Source organism: Rhinolophus hipposideros (assembly GCF_964194185.1).
Source record: "Rhinolophus hipposideros genome assembly, chromosome: 17".
Taxonomy (NCBI): Eukaryota; Metazoa; Chordata; class Mammalia; order Chiroptera; family Rhinolophidae; genus Rhinolophus; species Rhinolophus hipposideros.
In genome coordinates, this window is record NC_138063.1 from 45,744,417 (window position 1) to 45,764,527 (window position 20,111).

Consider the following 20,111-nt stretch of genomic DNA (forward strand, 5'->3'; position numbering starts at 1 on the left):
GTTCTAGCTGAAGTTCAAGTTGAACTAGACCGTTTGTACTTTTATTTGCTGCCTCTGGCAGGCCTGCGCGGGAGGCTTCCGGCGCCCGGGAACCCCCCGAACAGGGATCCCGCCCCACCCGGGTCAAATTCCTGGCCAGGCCGGGCGCCTGACGGCCCGGAATGCGGAAGGGCCGCGGGAACCCGCCACGGAGCGCGGGGTAGAGGGCGGGACGCGGGGCTACAGCCGCACCGCACGCGGTGACCCCGCGACGGATCAGCCAGGCTAAGGAGCCGACCGCAACCCCGACCGTAGTCGTCGACCCCAGCCCGGCTCCCCGGCGGCGCGGCGAGCTTCCCTCCGGCCTGAGCGAGAACGCCGGCCGCACCCCTCCCCCGCCCAGAGTTGGATCCCCCTTCCGGTGCGTTTTCCGGTCCACCTTCCGAGGCAGGAAGTGCCGGGCACCGCCTCTGTCGCGCCTCAGCCCGAACGCTCGTCGCAGTTGCTCGTCGTCTTGTGCAGTGCATCCCGGGTTCTGGCGTCTGGCGGCGGTGAGTGGCGCCTGACCGCGCGCGCGACACCCCTGGGGCCGCACCCGGGCCCCTTCCTCTCCCCTCCCCTGCCGCCCCGCACCCGCGGCCAGACCCCGCCCCAGGGGGCCGGGGAGGGGACGGCCGCCGGGGCTGCGTCAGTTGTCCAGGTGGGCGAGGAGCGGCAGTGAGGAGGCCCTGGCGATCGCCCAGCCTTGGCCTGAACGGGAGGAAGCTACAGGGCCCATGAAGCGACCCGGGGATGTGCCGGGCTGGAGGGGTGGCGGGACCGGCCCCCTGAAACCCGGGGCTTCACACCTGGTGCTGGGGTCCCCGGGCCTGGCTGCCAGCCCCTGCCCTCGCCGGCACAGTCCGTACATTAGCAGGGGTGGCCGTATGGTAAAATACGGAACCGGCCGGGCCACTCACCCCAGGTGAAGTAGTATCGCCTCACCTGGTTTAGTTAAGTAAACGAAATATATTTTTGGAATTTGCTGCGGGCTGATTAACAATGGATTGCGGAGCCGCAGTGGGCCCCCGGCCGCAGTTCTGACACCCCGGGATTAGTGTATTGAGCACCTGCTCTGTGCAGCGCCCAGTGCTGGTGCTTTGGGGGACATGGGAGTCTACGGGTGCGTCATTGCTGCCTGAGATAAAGTGTCCAAGGAAACTAGTAGAGAAACGGCGCCGGAGTAATGATTTGATTTGTAATGGAATGATTGATGACATGACAAATGAGTAATGGAATGATTTCCATAGGAGTTGTCTCTCTGTATCGTGCATCTTGTAAAGATTTAGTAAGTTCTTGTTAACGGAAGAAAAGGATGACTAAAAATCAAGAAAGCTTTCCTGAAAAAATGAATCGTGACCTCATTGAAAGCCTTGGATTCAGCCCTAGAAAAGAGAGAACAATATTTCTGGCTGGATCTGTGGTAGGAGGTAACAAGACCAAAAATGCAAAAGGTGGGAATTGGTGTTGTGTGAAAAGGAGACTGTGGGAAGACCAAGCCTGAATAGAACAGAACTCTAATGAATAACAGTTAGAAATAAGGGTGAGTACGTAGATAAGTGGGGCCTTTGTTTGGATGTTTTGAAAACTTGAGAAATAAAAGAATATTTAATAGGCATTAGGGAGTCGTTTTGGATTCGTCACCAAGGAAGAAATATGGAGAAAGGGGTGTTGAAAGATTATAGTTTGTCAGCCTTTAAGATGGGATTGCGTTGGACCTTGCGTAAGAAAAGAATCATAGCATTTTAGAATTCAAAAGAACCTTATAGATTATCTTTCACCTTATAATTCAGGAAACTGAAACCTGGAAAGGTGAGATAATTTGCTTAAGGTCCCTTGGATTCACATGGTGCCACCCATTTTCTCTGTAAGCATTAGGTGGACCCTCCTGGACCTCATAACAGAGTGCATGGCTTTTTTTTTGTTCAGGCTCTGTTGAATGACAACTTTTATGACAGCCAAGTAGATACTCTTATGCTTTAATGAGACTGAGTTTAGACGAGGCAAACTGCAGCTTTTGAAGGACACATCCCCAGGTCAGGATTGCTGAGGTTAGGAAAAATAAGAAGCTTCTAAATGAGGCTGGTTGTTCCTCGCTCCCAAGATTCAAAGACACCAGATATCTGGGGATGATTTTCCTTGCCAGCAACTCTGATTAGGATCTTCCTTCCTTGTTTTCCTCTTTAGCTGTGTGGTGGCTTTGCTTGTTACTTGCAACTGGCTGTCCACATTTTCATGGTAGAGAATTTCATTTAGCCATCTATGCAGGATACTAAGGACTAGTAGTACAAACTCTGGAACTAGACTTCCTCATTGCAGATCCTAAATCTAAGCTTTACCTGTTTATTCCCTTTGCCCTGATTTTCACATTTAAGAAACAGGGATAGTAACAGTACTTACAAGTTGTTGTGAGTATTAAATATGTTAATACATGTGAAATGCTTAGACCAGTGCCTTGCACATATTTAGCCCTCAATTATTGGCTATTAGTTCTGTTTCTTCCAGGTATGGATCAAGGGGTGGCTGGTAATTTTGTTAAGAATCTTTTGAGGAATTGGTCAGTGGAGTTTATGGTAAACCATGGATGGAATATAGAGAAAAGCCTTGTTTTGGGGGTCAGATCCAGGACCTTACAATGAGCATCTGCCTATGTAATTCTGTTTGTGACAGGAAGGGAGCATACACAGGCTTTTGCTTAATTAGTTTTGTTGAGCATCTGCCATGTATAAGGCACTCTGTTAGGCCCTGCATTCCAAGGCGGAAAGGCTAAAGGCCATAAAAATGTATATGTAAGTGGCATGGCAATCAGAAATAGAAAATTCTTTATCCAGTGCAAACTTGACTGTGGCCCCTTTGAGCTTTTTTAAATTCTGTGGTTATAATTCTGAAATAAAGGCATTGCTTCGTTTTAATATTAAAGAGACCAAGGAAACACAGCAACTTTGTTTCCTGTTGCTATCTAACAGATCACCTAAAACTTAGCACCTTAGAAAAACAGTAAACAGTTTCTGAAGGTCAGGAATTCCAGGGCAGCTTAGCTGGGTGGTTCCGGCTCAGGGTCTCGAGGTTGCAGTTCAGATGTCAGTCAGGTTTGCAGCCATTTGAAGGAAGATCAACCTCCGAGATGGCTGATTCGAGACGGCTGATTCGCATGGCTGATGAGTTGGTGCTAACTATTGACAGGAGGCCTCAGTTCCCTGCCACATGGACCTTTCCTTCGGGCTACGTATTGCTCTCATGACCTGGTGCTGGCTTCCCCCAGATAGAGTGATCCAAGAGACAGCAAGGCAGAAGCTGCAAAGTCACACTAATATTTTCGTATTGTCTCATTGGTTATGAAGAGTAGCAGAATATGCCACCCCAAAATATGCCACTTTGGCATAAATATTATTTTGAGCTGAAGGCAATTAAGAATTAGTAGACACAAAAAAGTTCTCTGCCCTTCCCTATATGCATAAATTGACATAAATTTACAAAGGTGTCCTTCCTCCCCTTTCTACTGGGAATCTCTGGAGATAACTTTAGGCTCTTACTAAGAAAGAAGGCCCTGACTTAAGTCCACATGATAAGTCTTAACCCTTGTTTATGCACTTTTCCTTGTAATCTTTCATAACTAGCTTTTCTCTCACACACCTTTCTTTTGTCTTCAGCTGAAAATGATATTTAAGCCTAAGTTCTCAGCCTTCTCTGAGAATTGGCTTTTTCCTGGGTATCCTTTCTATATGTGAGGTATACATATTAATAAATTTCTGTTTTTCTCTTGTTAATCTGTGTTATTATAATGATGTCAGCCAAGAACTCAGAAAAGTAAAAGGAAAATTTATTTCACACCCCCCCATGCTATTTTTTACTGTTGGAGGGGACTATGTAAGGACATGAGAAATGTTGAGGGCCTTCTTGGAGCCTGGTTATCACCATCTGCAAGGAACAAGTTCAACTGCTTTCGGGCTGGGCAGTGACATAAATACAGCTGTGACAGGAAGGTAAAGGAAATAGTGAATATTGCTCACTGAATACTGATTACCTACAGGAATTTGGGAGTGCTGGTCCTTGTCTGTAATATGGCAAGATGTTTGATATTTGTTTTTATTAAATATTCAGGTTTTAGAAATGTTGGCAAACTAATTCAGTTATTTAAAAAGGCATTTAGAAGGTCATCCTTGGGGAGACTAAACAAACCTTACTGCAGACTGCATATAGTAGTTTGCTAGCTGCCAGTTTGTGACTTCTGATCTACCTAACTCTTTTATTTTATTTATGGATGTGGAAAATGTGGCCTAGGAAAGCTAAAATGACCGAAGGTCATACAACTTGTGAATGACAGAACTGGAATTAGAATCCAGGTCTCCAACATTTCTGTTAAACCATAATGACCAAATGTTTAAAAACTAAAGGGAACTAAATGCATAAACAGCCAATGCCTGTCTTTCTTGCTCTTTTCCTCCTTCCCTCCCTCCCTTCCTTTCTTTATGTCCTTACTTACTTATTTTTGTCCAGAGCCTTGTAAATGGTTAACTCAGTGGTTCTCAGCCTTTACTGTACATTGGAATCACCTGGTCCATTTTTAAAAATAAAGATTCTTGGGCCACACCCATAGATATTCAGTTTTAGTTTGACTAGACTAGGACGTAGGCATCCGTTTTTGTTTTGTTTTTTTTTTAACCTTCCAAGGAGATTCTGATGTGCAGCCAAGATTGAAACCAGGTTAACTGCTGTGAGAGCCATATTTACTTGCCATATGGTGACAGCAGCTAGCTGACTTAAGATACTTAAGGAAGAAGCCTCAGAGGAATGTCGAGGAAGTCCTAGGTAGCTGACAGAATGTGCTCCATGAGCATCTTTCTCAGGCTTCCAATAAAGCCATGGAGGCTGGATGAAGTTCCCAAGCAGAATCTGCTTATTAATGATTGTGAGGCCATGTTTGATCTGCACATCAGCATTGCAGGTGATTTTGCAAATACTTAGATTATTATCTAAATATGTTGACACCAGCCACTTATAATACCAGGATTCCTATATTCCTGCCCTTCTTGTAACCTCTATGAATACTATATATAACCTTTAGTTCACTTTATATTAGAAATTTACAAAAATAAGAATAAAGATTTTGAAGAGGAAGTGAAAAGGTTTTACTGTTACTGAGGGTTATTCATTACCTTATGGACTATGTTCTATATGGATATTTTCAGTAACTATAGTTTAAGGATAGGGTTTGGTTATTTTTTTCTTTATTTATACATTAAACATTAATTTGACAGTCCTAGGTAAAGATTTCAAGCCTTTACCCAGCATGTTACACCAAGGCCATGACTGATAGGAAGTACTGCCACACTTGATTAAACCCAAACCAGGCTGCTACATTGCACAATTCCTGGGACTGCCATTCATATTTTATTCTCTTTCCATTCCACTGTGGAGTTCTATTCTGTACTTGGTTTACCAAGTATAGTTTGAATTTATTTGAAAACAGTTTGTCTAGGTTTTGAGTTTAGAGGAAAGTAGCTATTCGGAAATCAATGGTAGATTATATTGATAGTATTGAAAGTTTTTGTAAAAATTGGTAAACTCAAAATAATTAGAAGAACATTTATTACAAAGTAGGAAATATGTAGGTAGAAATAACCTTTAACAAATGGGGTCTGAATACTGGCTCTGCCACTAGGTGACCTCTGGCAAGTTATTTAATATCTTTGATCATCAGTTTCTTGATTTGTAAAGTAGGCGTGTTAAATTTAATGTACATAATGTGCCTAGCACATGAGTCACTCTTTAAATGGTAGTAGCCATAAGTTGAGTAGACCCTTTATTCTCTCTCTAATCCTAAAGCATTTGGGGCTAGAAAAACAACAAGAACAGAAGTACACAAGGTAAGAAACTGCATGGTGCCTTCGGCGCATACAAGCCGTTTGGTGTTGCTGAAGGAAAAGTACAAAGCAGAGACCAGTTAGAGATGAGGCTGGAAAGGTCATTCTAGAGATGGCAAAGGGAGCACCTTGTTGTACCATGCTTAAGAACTTGTACTTTGTCCTAGAAGCCATAGAGAGCCAAGGAAGATTTTTAAAAGGGGAATGATAATGTTATACTTATGTTTTAGACATCTCTGGCTGGAATATAAAAGGTAGTTTAGAAGGGACCAAGAAGCAAGGAGATGGGTTAGTTGGCCATAGAAATATTCTATACAAAGAGTTGATGAGGGCCTAGCTTCAGGTGTTGGCAGAGGAATGAGGAAGATGAGCAAATCTGAGAACTATTTAAGAGACGGCTTGATTCATCGGGTAGGGATGAGTCAGGATGACTCCTAGGTTTCTAGCTTGGTGAGCAGGTAAATGATGGTGCCATTAACTGAGAGAAAACAGAAGGATGAGAAAGTTTAGGCAGGGGAAGATAATTAATTCAGTTTTTAACACATTGATTATGAGTGTCTGTGGGATATCCAAATGGATGCCTTTCACAAGCAAGTGCACTTTGAGTCTGCAACTCAAGGGAAAGGTCAGGCCTGGGGATAACAGACTTAGGAGACGCAGGCGATGTCAGAACATTAAGAGTCAATGAGATCATCCAAGGGAAGCAGAGTGAAAAGAACTTTTAAAAGTCATGGACTTCTAGAATACTGGGAAACATGAATATTTAAGTGAGTAGAGGAGATAAAAGCCTACCCAGAAAATAGACGAGGGCCAGCCATAGAAATAGAACTGAGAGAGAGAAAGTTGGTGTCACGAAGTTTTTACATAAAAAAGTATTTTACATAAATTGGTCTTTCCAATATAACTCAGAAGTCTCTCTCATTAGAGTGTAAGGTATTCAAGGTTAGAAACACTGTGTTCTCTTTCCATTTGGGACAGTTTGTTTCTACTATGATTGTTCAAGGCCAGGAGTTGTTGGGGTTCTGAAGAGAAAAAGGTCTAAAATGGTGTCAAATATAGCGGAGTGGTCTAAGGAGATTTAGACCGGATTTGACAATTTGACAGCAGCAACGGTAGAGAAAAGAAAGCCAGATTGTGGTGGGTTGAAAGTGAGTGGGAAGTGAGAAAGTGCAGAAAGCGAAGATACTTGGCTTACAGAAGATAAGGAGACTAAGGATGGTAGTTTCTTTGGGGGCCAGAGTTCTCTTCAGATTGTTTTGCGGCGACTTTCCCTCCCTTTTTTTATTTTATGTGTCTATATGTGTAATTTTCATAGGAACTATATACATATATAAATATGGACTGTTTTTAAATGGAGTACAGAGAGCAAAAATAAACTTTTTTTAAAAGAAATTATAGTATTATTACATTGAGCCTGTATCGGCTCTATTCAAAGCTATACCATTAAGCCAAGTTTCAGAACATCCAGTGAGGTATTTTTTCGATTGAAGAAAGAGGAGGAAACAATGTAGACTAAAAGCCCAAGACTAGAAGCACTAAAGACCCAGGTCCAAAATTCCCTTACTCAGCGCCTGCCCCAGCTAGTCACCTGCTTTTATATTATGGAGCTGCAGAGTTAGAGCCCAGTCCCCAAAACCATCCGCATTTCTAACACCAGTTGCAGGTTTGGGTTTCCAAGATGATCCTCAGGTTCAATAATTTGCTTCAGCTCACAGAACTCACTGAAAGCTGTTATACCTACCCATGGTTGTGGTTTAGTACAGTAAAAGGATTCAGATTAAAATCAGCCAAGGGAAGAGACATGTGGTGCAGAGCCCAGGAGGGTTCTAAGTGCAGAGCTTCTGATCGTCCTCTCTCATGGACAGTGTAGACTCCCCCTGACAACAGGTGTGACAACAGGCATGGACATTGCCAACCAGGGAAGTTCCCTTGATCTTTGATATCCATAATTTTTATTAGAGCTTCGGCATACAGATACTATTGACCTCAGTCTCTAGCCCCACTAGAGGTCAGCTGACAGCATGTGACACAAAGCCCCCATGATAAATCACATTGTTAGAAATCTGGTGTGACCCAACACCCCAGATATCAGGCATGAGATCCCAAGGATTTAGAGATTACTTTCCAGGAGACAAGAACGAAGGCCAGACCTCTCTTTGGGCAAAATTAAATTCTTTACTACACAAGGGCCACTGGTTTTTTTGTTTGTTTGTTTACTTAATCTAAGGAGTACTTATTTCATAGGGAAGTTGTGAAGACTGAATAAGACATTGGATCAAAAAATTACTCTGGTGTCCTTGGGTTTTCCAAGATTATATGTAGCTAGTAATGGTGGAGCTAAGAGTCAAGCTCAGGACTTTCTAACGCGAAAGCTGATAGTATTTTTGTGTTGTATTTACTTACATTATTTAAAACTGCAAATAAAGGGGCCAGCCCAGTGGCTCAGGTGTTTGGAGTTCCATGCTCCTAACGCCGAAGGCTGCCGGTTCAATTCCCACATGGGCCAGTGGGCTCTCAACCACAGGGTTGCCAGTTGGATTCCTCGAGTCCCGCAAGGGATGGTGGGCAGCGCCCCCTGCAACTAAGATTAAACACAGCACCTTGAGCTGAGCTGCCGCTGAGCTCCCGGATGGCTCATTTGTTTGGAGTGAGTCCTCTCAACCACAAGGTTGCCGGTTTAACTCCCGCAAGGGAGGGTGGGCTGCGCCCCCTGCAACTAGCAACGGCAATTGGACCTGGAGCTGAGCTGCGCCCTCCACAACTAAGACTGAAAGGACAACAACTTGAAGCTGAATGGCACCCTCCACAACTAAGATTGAAGGGACAACTTGAGTTGGAAAAAAGTCCTGGAAGTACACACTATTCCCCAAAAAACTCCTGTTCCCCCTCCCCAATAAAACCTTAAAAAAAAAAAAACTGCAAGTAAAAAAGTGGAATTAAAAGTGTCTATTCTATTTGACATTTAAATTATTGGTGGCTTTTAGTAGAGTATTGGAGGCTAACCCCAAAGCCGTAGTTCCCAAAGGGAACTACAGAGAATTGAGTGATGGGAAGATGAAAAAATGGAGGCAGTTGAATATTAATTAGACCGATATTCTGAAAGTTTTGTCAAGGAAAAGGGAAAGTGAAAATGTAGCTAGAAGGAATGCAAGATTAAAGAATAGGTTTTGATGACTTTTTTTTTAAGATGAGAGCCTTTTGAACATATACCATACAGTGACTAGACTAGTCTCTTCGCATGTTATCTCGTTTTGATTTTACTTGCATTGAAGTAGATACTGTGTTTTGCTATAAAACTGAGGATCAAGTGAGCTTTCCTGGTTTTCAAACCGTGTTTTGAAAACAATTGAGGCTCAGAGAGGTTATGCAAGATTGGTAGTAAAATGGAAATAAAAAGAGTACCTACTGAATACAGTTAAATGGGACAGTCCTTATAAAAGTAAGATGTCAATTTTAGAGCTTTCTCTTTAGGGGAGTCCCAGGCCTTTATAACAGTGCTTGGCACATAGTAAGCACTCAATAAATGCTAGGTATTGTTACACATTTTAAAATTAATTCCCATGTAATATGTGTTTAATGAAATGGGGGGAAGCTTCATCAGTAATTTCTATTCTGTTATTTTTTTTAAAAAACTTTTTTTTCTAACCATTTAATTGTCACATTGGAGATAAAATTTAAATATATATTTATTCCTACTCAAATGAAATAATCTACATTAAGAAATTTTTACTCACTAACTTCAGGTATTATAAGTTCTTTTTTTGCATTCTTTTTTTGCTTTATGTTCTTTTCTTTCTTTTTAACTCTAGAATTAAACAGCCATCATGTCGAGCAAAAAGGCAAAGACCAAGACCACCAAGAAGCGCCCCCAGCGCGCAACATCCAATGTGTTCGCCATGTTTGACCAGTCACAGATTCAGGAGTTCAAAGAGGCCTTTAACATGATTGATCAGAACAGAGATGGTTTCATTGACAAGGAAGATTTGCATGATATGCTTGCTTCTCTAGGTAGACTTTTATATTCTTGATATGCCTGCTTCCAAAAAATCATAATTCAGTGTTTTGTGAATTGTTTTCTTTATGATGTACAAATATTCCTGGTCCTTGCCTCAAAGGCCTATTGAGAGATGTCTGGGTGGGACGTGCTGTGTTGGGGCTTGGCCAGTCATAACAAGATGAGCCTGCAGGGGTGGGGACCTGGCAGGAACTTGGCCAGGCAGGCCTCGGTTCCTGTCAGCTAAATACAATAGGTCTATTAGCTGAAAAGCCAGGGTGGCAAAAATATCAGAATTTAAAATAAAATGTGTAACTAATAGTATGGCATAGTTAGTAATAATGATTGAGGACGGGTTATAGATAGGAGATGACAGTAATAAATGATAATGATTGTCTAGATAAGAAGGGCAGTTCTATTGGAAAAGGGAACACAGGGAAGGGGACTTTCACAATATTATTTATAATTTTTTTGTAACTGAAGAAAAAATGTAAAGATAAAAGATTTAAAGCGTAAACTGCCCTATGTTATTTTGGTCATGTGGGTGTTATTTTATTATTCCTTATATGATTTTGTTGTTTGTTTTGATTTTAAAAAGAAGGGAGAAATGGTCCTCCATGTTTTGCTTTGAGTACTGATTTTATAGTTGGGAAGAAAGGAAGGGCAAGCCTAGGAGTTCTCCATAGACCAGAGTGACTAACAGGGAACGGGGCACAGTTCAGGGGTGGGCTCTACACTCTGGAGTGTTCTTGTGCTTGATTATTAGTAGCCAGAGGGCAGTAAAAGGGCCAGAAGGCAAAGAGAGAGAGGTCGGTTATTTTTTTCCTTTTAGCAACCACAACACGATTTTGTTCCTCTGTCTTTTTTTTTTTTTCTCCTAATGTATTATTTTGAAAACTTTTAAGCTACAAAAAGTTGACGGAATAACGAATATGTGTACATCCTTTACCTAGATTCACCACTTACTAACATTTTGTTACAATTTCTTTATTCAGAGTGAGAGTACAGTCAAGATACTGATCTAATTTGTTGACTTGCAGGGAGGTTCGATCCCATAGCTAAGTGTACTCTTCTGGGCAGGTCACTACTGAAGAAGACCACTGAAGAAGATTGAGGGACTTAGTCCTATTGCAAAGATTGAGCAGTCAAACCAGTACCGTGATTGTAGTAGATGTTCAATTAATTTTTATTGGATGAATGAGTGACAGTACAGTAGTAAGAGGCTGGCTTTAGGGCCTTCTATTTTGGGGAATTCTGTGCCTTTAAAGACATGTGCGAGGTCTGACAATTAAGTTCACAAACTCATCCTAGAAAAAGTGCTTCATATCTCATTGCTATATCACATACCTCAGTGAATATCACTATGGTCACTTTCGAAGTAATCCCCTTGGGAAGCTATGCACTGATGCCTAGTCCACCCTTCAAAGCAATTTGGGAACTATTTTTCTGGAATGGCCATCAGAGTTGTCGTCATATTACCCTTGATGTCCTGAATGTCATCAAAATGTCTTCCTTTCAACATTTCCTTTATCTCTGGGTAAAGAAAGAAGTCATTGGGGGCCAGGTCAGGTGAGTAGGGGGAGTGTTCCAATACAGTTATTTGTTTACTGGCTAAAAACTCCCTCACAGACAGTGCTGTGTGAGCTGGTGCATTGTCGTGATGCAAGAGCCATGAATTGTTGGTGAAAAGTTCAGCTCATCTAACTTTTCATGCAGCCTTTTCAGCACTTCCAAATAATAAACTTGGTTAACTGTTTGTCCGGTTGGTACAAATTCATAATGAATAATCCCTCTGATATCAAAAAAGATTAGCAACGTTGTTGCAACAAGTTCACAGACTTAATTGTCAGACCTTGTATTTACCTTTCAAATCAACAAATTATATTGGATTCCATGAATGGATTCATAGGTGCTTAGCCTAAACCAATTCATTTTTTTATCCTTGTGTCTTTTTTGTACTCATGTTCTCATGACACCTTTGGGTCACTTTTTCCCCAGAAGAATTGCTACAAGAGAGTTGAGTTAAATCTGAGGGTAGTAGAATAATAGATCTTTTTTTTAGCTACTTTTACTTACTTAATGAATCTTGAGATTAATTTTGGGCTAATTTTTTTTTATATTGATATGGTGAGTAGGTATAATGAGTGAAGAATGTAATGCAGTAAGAGAGATGCCAACTCGGCATTTAAATTTCACCCAAATTCCCAAGGTTAAAACTTTACTTATGAACCATAATCCTAGATTGGACTAGCATTAGCACTTAGTTGGGTGTAATATTGAGATGCTTCCTTAGGTATGAATATCTAACTTACAGATGTTCTTTTCGTGGAGAATCATACAAACTTAATGTTGGAAGGGATCTTTCAGATGCTAAATTTAACCAGTCCATTTTACAGATTAAAAAAGTAAACCCTAATAAACCCTAGACAGCTGCCACCTTGCTGGTCACACCCAAGCAGTGGCAGAACTGGGATTCAAACTCACTATTCCAGACCCCTCAGTCTTTATTTTTTTACACCATGGGGGCCTCACAAATGCTGGACAAAGAGGAGCCCACTGTTACTCCTACCATTTCTGGCCATTCCAGAGGAATTTCTCCTAACTTCGAGGGAAGGAGCGGCAGGGCTGTTACTGCACCACTGTGCTGTAAGAGCTCCCTTTTCTAGTGTTCTCACTTGGAACTGAGATTCAGATTCCCAGTTTGAACGATACGAAACAAGACAGCAATCCAGTGACGCATCAACAGCATTTGGAGATACGTCTTTTAAAAATATGTTGGGGAGCATAACAATAACAAAACAATTATTTATTGCAATTAGTTCTTGTCTTTAAATATTAAATGAACTCTTATAGGAAAGAATCCAACGGACGCATACCTCGATGCCATGATGAATGAGGCGCCGGGGCCCATCAATTTCACCATGTTCCTCACGATGTTTGGTGAGAAGTTAAATGGTACAGATCCAGAAGATGTCATCAGAAATGCTTTTGCTTGCTTTGATGAAGAAGCAACTGGTGAGTGTTCTTTGTTTATGCCCGGCCTTATGCCAGACTATAGGAAACACTTTTTAGGAAATGAAAAGGATTAGTAAAATAAATTTTTAAAAACTGAATAAAGGGAAAAGTATCATATACAATGGGCAGTACGACTGAAAATGCCTAGGACACAGGTATGTAAGTCATAAAACTACACAGTTCGTGGTGTTCATCTTTGAATCTGGTTGTGAGCTTCCTGAAAGCCAAAGCGAGAATTGTCTGTTAAATAGTTAAACAATGAAAGCTACATCTTCAAGAGACTACAAATTGCACCAAAAAGTATATACTCATGTGCTACATAATGCTGTTTTGTTCAAGGACAGATAGCATGTACAGTGGTGGCCCCACAGGATTATAATGGAGCTGAAAAATTCCTGTCGCCATAGTGATGTCATAGCCGTGATAACATCATAATGCAACACATTACTCACCTGTCTGTGCTAACGCTGGTGTAAACAAACCCACTGCACTGTCAGTCGTATGAAAGTATAGCACATACAACATGTACAGTGCATAATACTGATAGTGAAAGACTGTGTTACTAGTTTGTGTATGTACGATCCTATACTTTTTTAATTTTAGAGTGTACTCTTTGTACTTATAAAAAAGTTTGAAGTTTGCTATTTAACAGTATGCCATGCTACGCCAGCAGCAGCCTCATACGTCTGGTGTTTACCAGTCTCTCGATCGCATCATTTTCTCTCGTGCTTCATTTAATCTTGTTGTTTTGTACAGTAACATGCTGTACAGGTTTGTAGCCTAGGAGCAATAGGCTATCCCAGATAGCCTAGATGTATAGGCTATACCATCTAGGTTGTGTAAGTCACTCTATGATGTTCGCACGACGAAATCACCTAATGACACATTTCTTAAAACAAAAGCGGCACCTGACTGTAGTTAACAAACTTGAACAATTAAAATATTAGGGTTTTCTCTTTGTTTTCTTATTTTAAAGTGTGTAAAACCTAGCTACTCACTTTTCTTACTCCTCTCATTTTCCCCTTTTCTTCTACATTAACCCTCTACTCAGCCACCCGCATCACTTCCTCAGATATACCTTGCACCCTCCTTCCTGTTTCCCCATCTCTACCTGTCAAAATGGCACCATCCTTCATGCACACTTGGTCTTGGCAGCACTGCCCTTTTTTCTGGGGAGCTGCTCTTTTTTTCATATCTCTGAATCACGAATTTCTTTTCTCCTCTAGAAAACACTTGCTTCAAATCAGTTTTGTAAGCATATAATCTATTAACTGAGCTTTTAAAATGATTTAATCAATATTATAAAGAACTCAAAAAGTAATAGGAAAACATAATGGTACAGTTACATATTGTCTTAGTTCACTAATTTATTTTGTGTAAATATGGATATTCTGAAATATTTTGTAATACTGACCTAGTTTAGAAACGAACCATTGAAATGCCAAGAAGTACTCATGACTCCCTCCTTTTTACTGCCTTGCAGGCACCATTCAGGAAGATTACCTGAGAGAGCTGCTGACAACAATGGGAGATCGGTTTACAGATGAGGAAGTGGATGAGCTGTACAGAGAAGCACCTATTGACAAAAAGGGAAACTTCAATTACATTGAGTTCACGCGCATCCTTAAACATGGAGCAAAAGACAAAGATGACTGAAAGAACTTTAGCTAAAACCTTCCAGCTACTTCGTCTTACTCTGTATTATTTCCCCAACACTTTCCCCACCCTCATAGACCTATTGCATGCAACTTAGTTTCACAGCTTTGCCTCCTTTTTTTGATGTATTTATTCTAGACCTTTCTGCCACTTAGCACTTGTATAATCAGACTATAAATGGGGATGAGGTTGTAAATTGTGTTGAAAAAGAGATTGCGAATAAAAATCAACAAATGTGAAAGCCCAGGAAAATATATTCGGTATTTCTGGTTTTGCTGGATTTTTACATTTTTATATAATAAAAATGCTATTTTGAAATCAAGATTATGCTGACTCAAATGGAATATAATGGAAAGTTCAACAAATAAGTGGTAGGTGGGGGTAGTCCGATTTTCAGATTTTCAACTTTATATAATTCAGATTTCATGGTTGAACTGATTTTTCCCATATACAGAACAATGTTCTTCAGAACTTTTAAGTACAAATTAACATGCAATAAAAACTAGTTAGTTTTTGTGGTTTTCATGATTCTAGTAAGATAAACTACTGAATTATAAATATAAAATATATCTCAGAAAAAGCTCAACATTTTATTGATCTAAGAGGCTAAGAAAATGAGGCAAAACTCTGTAGTTATTATTGAACATTTACGTGGATAAAACATTGCACATAGATGGTTTTAACTGAATCTTCCCAACCACCTCACAAGATAGATTTCTGTTTGCCTCGTATTTCAGGTGAGGGAGCTGAGCTCCAAGTAGTTGAGTAATTGATCAGTCACTGTTAGTGAGGGTTGGAATTCCATCCCAGGGCGCCTAACTCCAGAGCTTAGAGTACTGGAGCCACTGTTCTCTCAATGAAAAGCCCCTAATGCCTAAAAGGTCAAGACATTTCCATACATTCTAACATAATTTTGTAGTCATTGAATTTAAAATGTTTTTTGGAAATTGATTATTTGAACAGAATTTCAGAAAATTCTATCTAGATCAAAAATAGAAGACAAAAGATTATAAGCAATATAATGTTTGAAGGCATTTCATGTGATGTAGGTTGTAGGGAAGGACTGAAAAAGACGACTCCTGTGAGCTCGTTTAAAATTCTCAAGGCCAAGTAGTATTAGAAGTAGACAAAAAACTGAAAAAGGAAAAAAAACCATTAGAAAAAGTTTTCAATGTTATTTAACACCTATTCCCTCACTTAAAAATGTATTGGTTTTTTTGTCTGCTTAAAATTACATATTGTTTAATACTTGTGCTTTAGAGTTTGGTGTGGTAGGCCAATCCTGGTCAATTGTTGCTATCACTTAATTTTTCTAGGCTTTGTTTTCATCATCTTTAAAATGAGAGTAGTTCTACTCTAGTACAGTGTTTCGCAGTTCATAAGAGCTTTTACATTTATTATCTAACCCTCATGGCCCACAAGTTAAGTAGGGCAGGTAATATTCCTGCCTTTTTTTTTTTTTTTTTAATGAGACCTGAAGTTTAGAAAAGCCCAAGCACCTGTCCAAGGTCCCACAAGTACAAGAATCCACCTATGGCTCTCTTTGTACTTCCAAGCTTAAAAGTCACCATGCATCGTCAAAACCAGGTGGGGAATCACTGTATGTTTAAGGAAAAGGGAAAAGATACTGGGATAATCTTGATCATCATTAAACCAATATTTATTGCCTGTTATTTGCCAGACATGGTTTTAAGTATCGGGGATAATGGCAGGGGTGGGGGCAGAATCGACAAGGACACGCCCTCCTGGGGCTCACATTCTAATGAGAGATAAGAGACAAGCTCACTAAGTCATACCAAGTAAGCACTGTGAGGTGAACTGAGCAAATGGGACAGAGGGCCTCTGAGATCTGATGATAAGCTGAGATTTCAATGACAAGCAGGGCCCAGGTGATGAACTGTGTGGGGCTGTCCATGCAAAGGAGACCGCTCCTTTCAAGGTAGGTGTGCTAGTAGCATTAGAACACAAGGACACACACACATGGCATTTGCTGTGTGGTCTAAGTATGAAATCGGCTTTGGGCAGGGAAGAAACATGAGTTATGTTTTTAAAAACCTTGCTGCTGTGTATAGAATGGAGGGACGAGTAGAAGCAGGAAGCCTTCCAGTTAGGTGGCTGTTGCTATCGTGCAGGCAAGACAACGAGGGCAACTTGGACTCAGAAAACGGTAGGGGAGGTGGCTTTAAAATACCTATCCTTGTCTACCTATTTTGTCCACTCCAACCCTGCCTTGTTACCATCTCTGGCATCATTTTAACTGCATTTATTCTACTCTGCTTAATGTCAGATTTGAAAGATGGGGAGGGGACACGTTTTCAAGATTAAAAACAAAACTTAGTTTCTCCTTAGATGCTTTATGTTGACCGAACATACCCATCTGTTTCATCTACAGTTTCTACAAAGAGTTGTGGAATCCAGTACTGTAAGGCACCTAGGCTGGGACACCTCTCTGGTGTTCAATAAATACTGACGACGATGAAAATGCTTTATTTAACATTTCTCTACATTGTGATGAACTAAGTTGACAATTGATCCCTTGGCTATCGCAGTGGGAATGTGTGTGATCACATAGTTAAAACTGTACTGAATCTTTACTACGTACTAAGCGTGTTACACTACTGCTCTTTGAGGTACTGTGTTTCCCCGAAAATAAGACCTAGCCAGACAATCAGCTCTAATGTGTCTTTTGGAGCAAAAAATATAACACTTGGTATTATATTTATTATATTATATTTATATCATATCATATTGTATTATATTATACCAGGTCTTATAGTAAAATGTAACCCGGTCTCATATTAATTTTTGCTCCAAAAGACGCATTAGAGCTGATTGTCTGGCTAGGTCCTATTTTCAGGGAAACACGATAGGTAGTTTTATTATCCCTATTCTACAAATGATGCACTCAGGAGTAGAGAAGTAACTTTCTAAGGTTATGTAACTAGTAAGCCAGGTGGCCATAGTTTGAGTTTAGGTAGTCTAGCTCCAGCACTTGCCCTACCAGAAAAATGATTATTGGAAATAACAGCACTAGTTTCTCACCATTGTAGAATTTTAAAAAGCATTTGCTATTGCATTTGATCTTCAAAACTCCAGGAAGTGGATAAGGTAGGCTCTGGTATCCCATATCACAGGTGAGAATACTGAGTCAATACAGAAGTCACCCAACTTGTTCAAATTTATATACCTAGACAATGTCTGAGCCAGGACCAGCTTCTAAACTTTTTTAGTGAAACACAGTGTTTCTCATTAGATTTGTAATTTCCTAATTAAATGATACCTGTAGCCTGGCCAAAAAATTTTTCTCATTTATAAATTTATGTATAGTATATATCATATATGAAAGCCACTGATATTTGCAAAAATGAAATTATATTTATACATTTAATGAATTATCTTTTTTGGTAAAAATAATTGCACAACAATTAAAATGTAAATTCAGCAATATACATATATGAATAAATATTTGAATAATGAATTTTCTTGATTGTAAATTTGGGTGTTTTTTACATTTTAATGTTTTTGAAAACAGGATGTTTTACAATCGATGTATATATTTAATATTGTTTATCCTGAAAAATAATTGTACCAATGTTGCATCTCAAAATTGATATATCTTAAAGATAAGAAACATAGTCTGTGAAATAAAAACATACAAACTACTGAAAAATCTGGTTTGAGTAGGCTCTGCAACTGTCACCCAGGAAATAAGAATGAGGTTGTGAAAGTTTATTACATACTGAAATTTTGAGAAGAGGTTTCTTGGACAGAAAAATGGTGAGGATCACAAATTGCACACATCGCACCTACTTAATCTCTTAGGTGAATCTTTTGTAACAGCAGATGTTGTGTCATGTGCAATTTTAGAGACAATAACTAGAAGTGTCACTAGATGGCACTATTATTCTTAGAACTGTAGTAACCTATTCCTTAATGAACTTGAGAATGATAAAGCATGAATATGAATATGCAGAGAACACCACTCCCAGTAATGCTGTAACTTTGTCATTGATAAGGAAATCTATTCAGTGAAATTCACACTATTGCATGAACCCCAAAATGCAGGGAGCAATCTCTAGGGCTCCTTTTTACAATGCTGTATTCGTTTAGTCATTCAATCATTCATTCACTTGCACTTATAAATATTTATTGTCTGGAAAGTACAATGATCTCAGAGACACTGTTTATTTCACTGAAGTAATGACATTTGTTGAAAGTAAGATCATGGGCTTTGTTCTTGTCAGACTGACTCCTCTACTTACTGACTGGGTCATTTTGTGCAAGTCATTATTGTTATCACTGCTATTTTAGAGATAAGAAGACTATAGCAGACAGCCAGTGGATGTGTATAAAAATGCTCTGTAAAATGCTCTCTATATGAATATTATTACTCCCTCAAGAATGTTGAGAACTGTTTCTATTAGTAGTTCTATATAATATACTCTATTAAGTCACACAATCTGTGCTTATTAAGATCATCTCCAACACAAATGACCTTGAGACAGATTCTTAATGCAGCTGTTCCCTGCTTCCACCCATCTCTTGGAAATACTGTCAGATCAAAAATGAAGTAGGTAGATCTGAAGTGTTTTAGCAGAAGGATACTAGAAGTATGTCTAGGGATGTATATGAGTGGGTGTATTTAAGTATAAAAAATTGTTTCAATGTATCTTGACCGAAGCCAACCTAATTTTTCACCAGTCCTGCTTCTACTGCAGTTGATTTTGCTCCCAGCCCACAATACTTCTTTTCAGACACTCATTCTGAATGAACGTGATGACAATGCATATTTCCTTATGGACCTTGCTAACTAGCACAGCAAAAATAAATCTGAATACTTTATTCATTTTTTATAATAACCCGAGTATACATTGACAATGGTTCATTTAGAAGGTTGTATTCATTGTTCTTTTCTCAAGTTATCTTTTTATGTGTGATCTTGTTATTCAGTTCTTATTTATTGAAGTGGATGTTGTGTCTGAATATTGCAATTGATGGAAAGATTCTGATCCTACTCTTTAGAAGTGTTATACTGCCTAACACTTTGGGTGCTAGTTAATTCTCTCCCTTTACCAGAATCCTAAACAGAGCTGCGTAGTTTTGCTGGGCTGTGGCTGATGTCTTAACAGCTCACTGAAGAGGTTAAAGATGGTTTTTTAAAAATGCATTTCTGACAATGGTGCTTGTTTTCTCAGCATTACCACTTTTTGCTTTCAAACCAGCCAATTGCATAGCTAGGAACTCAACTAAACACATTTTAAAAAGCACGAAACTCATTTATTTAAAAATTACATTTGAAAATATTCAATATTCAAATAAGATTTCCTGCTTGTTTTAGAGACAAAGAAATTCAGTATATTATGCACATTAAGTACCTACCAGATTATAAACAGTTGAGAGGAATGTCCACTTGTTGAAAGGCATCTTCAGAGAGAAACTCCCACTTCTCAGATTAGAAGACTAAGGCCCTTAATCTCTCAAGTCTCTCTTGAGCTGTCACAGCCAGTTGTGGCAGAACTAGCCTCCTACTCCACACTCTTTCTAGCTTCTGCTCCTCACCCAGT

At 39.8% G+C, this 20,111-nt stretch overlaps 1 protein-coding gene across 1 annotated transcript; it reads left to right on the forward strand.

Moving 5' to 3' along the window:
- MYL12B (myosin light chain 12B) lies at positions 1 to 14,869 on the forward strand. The gene is made up of 4 exons (XM_081077989.1): positions 1 to 530; positions 9,692 to 9,890; positions 12,730 to 12,891; positions 14,375 to 14,869. The coding sequence occupies exons 2-4, from the start codon at positions 9,707 to 9,709 to the stop codon at positions 14,545 to 14,547; spliced, it is 519 nt and encodes a 172-aa protein (XP_080934115.1). The 5' UTR covers positions 1 to 530; positions 9,692 to 9,706; the 3' UTR covers positions 14,548 to 14,869.
- Positions 14,870 to 20,111: the final 5,242 nt, after the last annotated feature.

Coding starts and splice junctions, on each gene's coding strand:
- MYL12B (XM_081077989.1), top strand. CDS start 9,707: ATGTCGAGCAAAAAGGCAAAGACCAAGACCACCAAGAAGCGCCCCCAG. Junction 9,891..12,729: donor TGATATGCTTGCTTCTCTAG/GTAGACTTTTAT, acceptor GAACTCTTATAG/GAAAGAATCCAACGGACGCA. Junction 12,892..14,374: donor CTTTGATGAAGAAGCAACTG/GTGAGTGTTCTT, acceptor ACTGCCTTGCAG/GCACCATTCAGGAAGATTAC.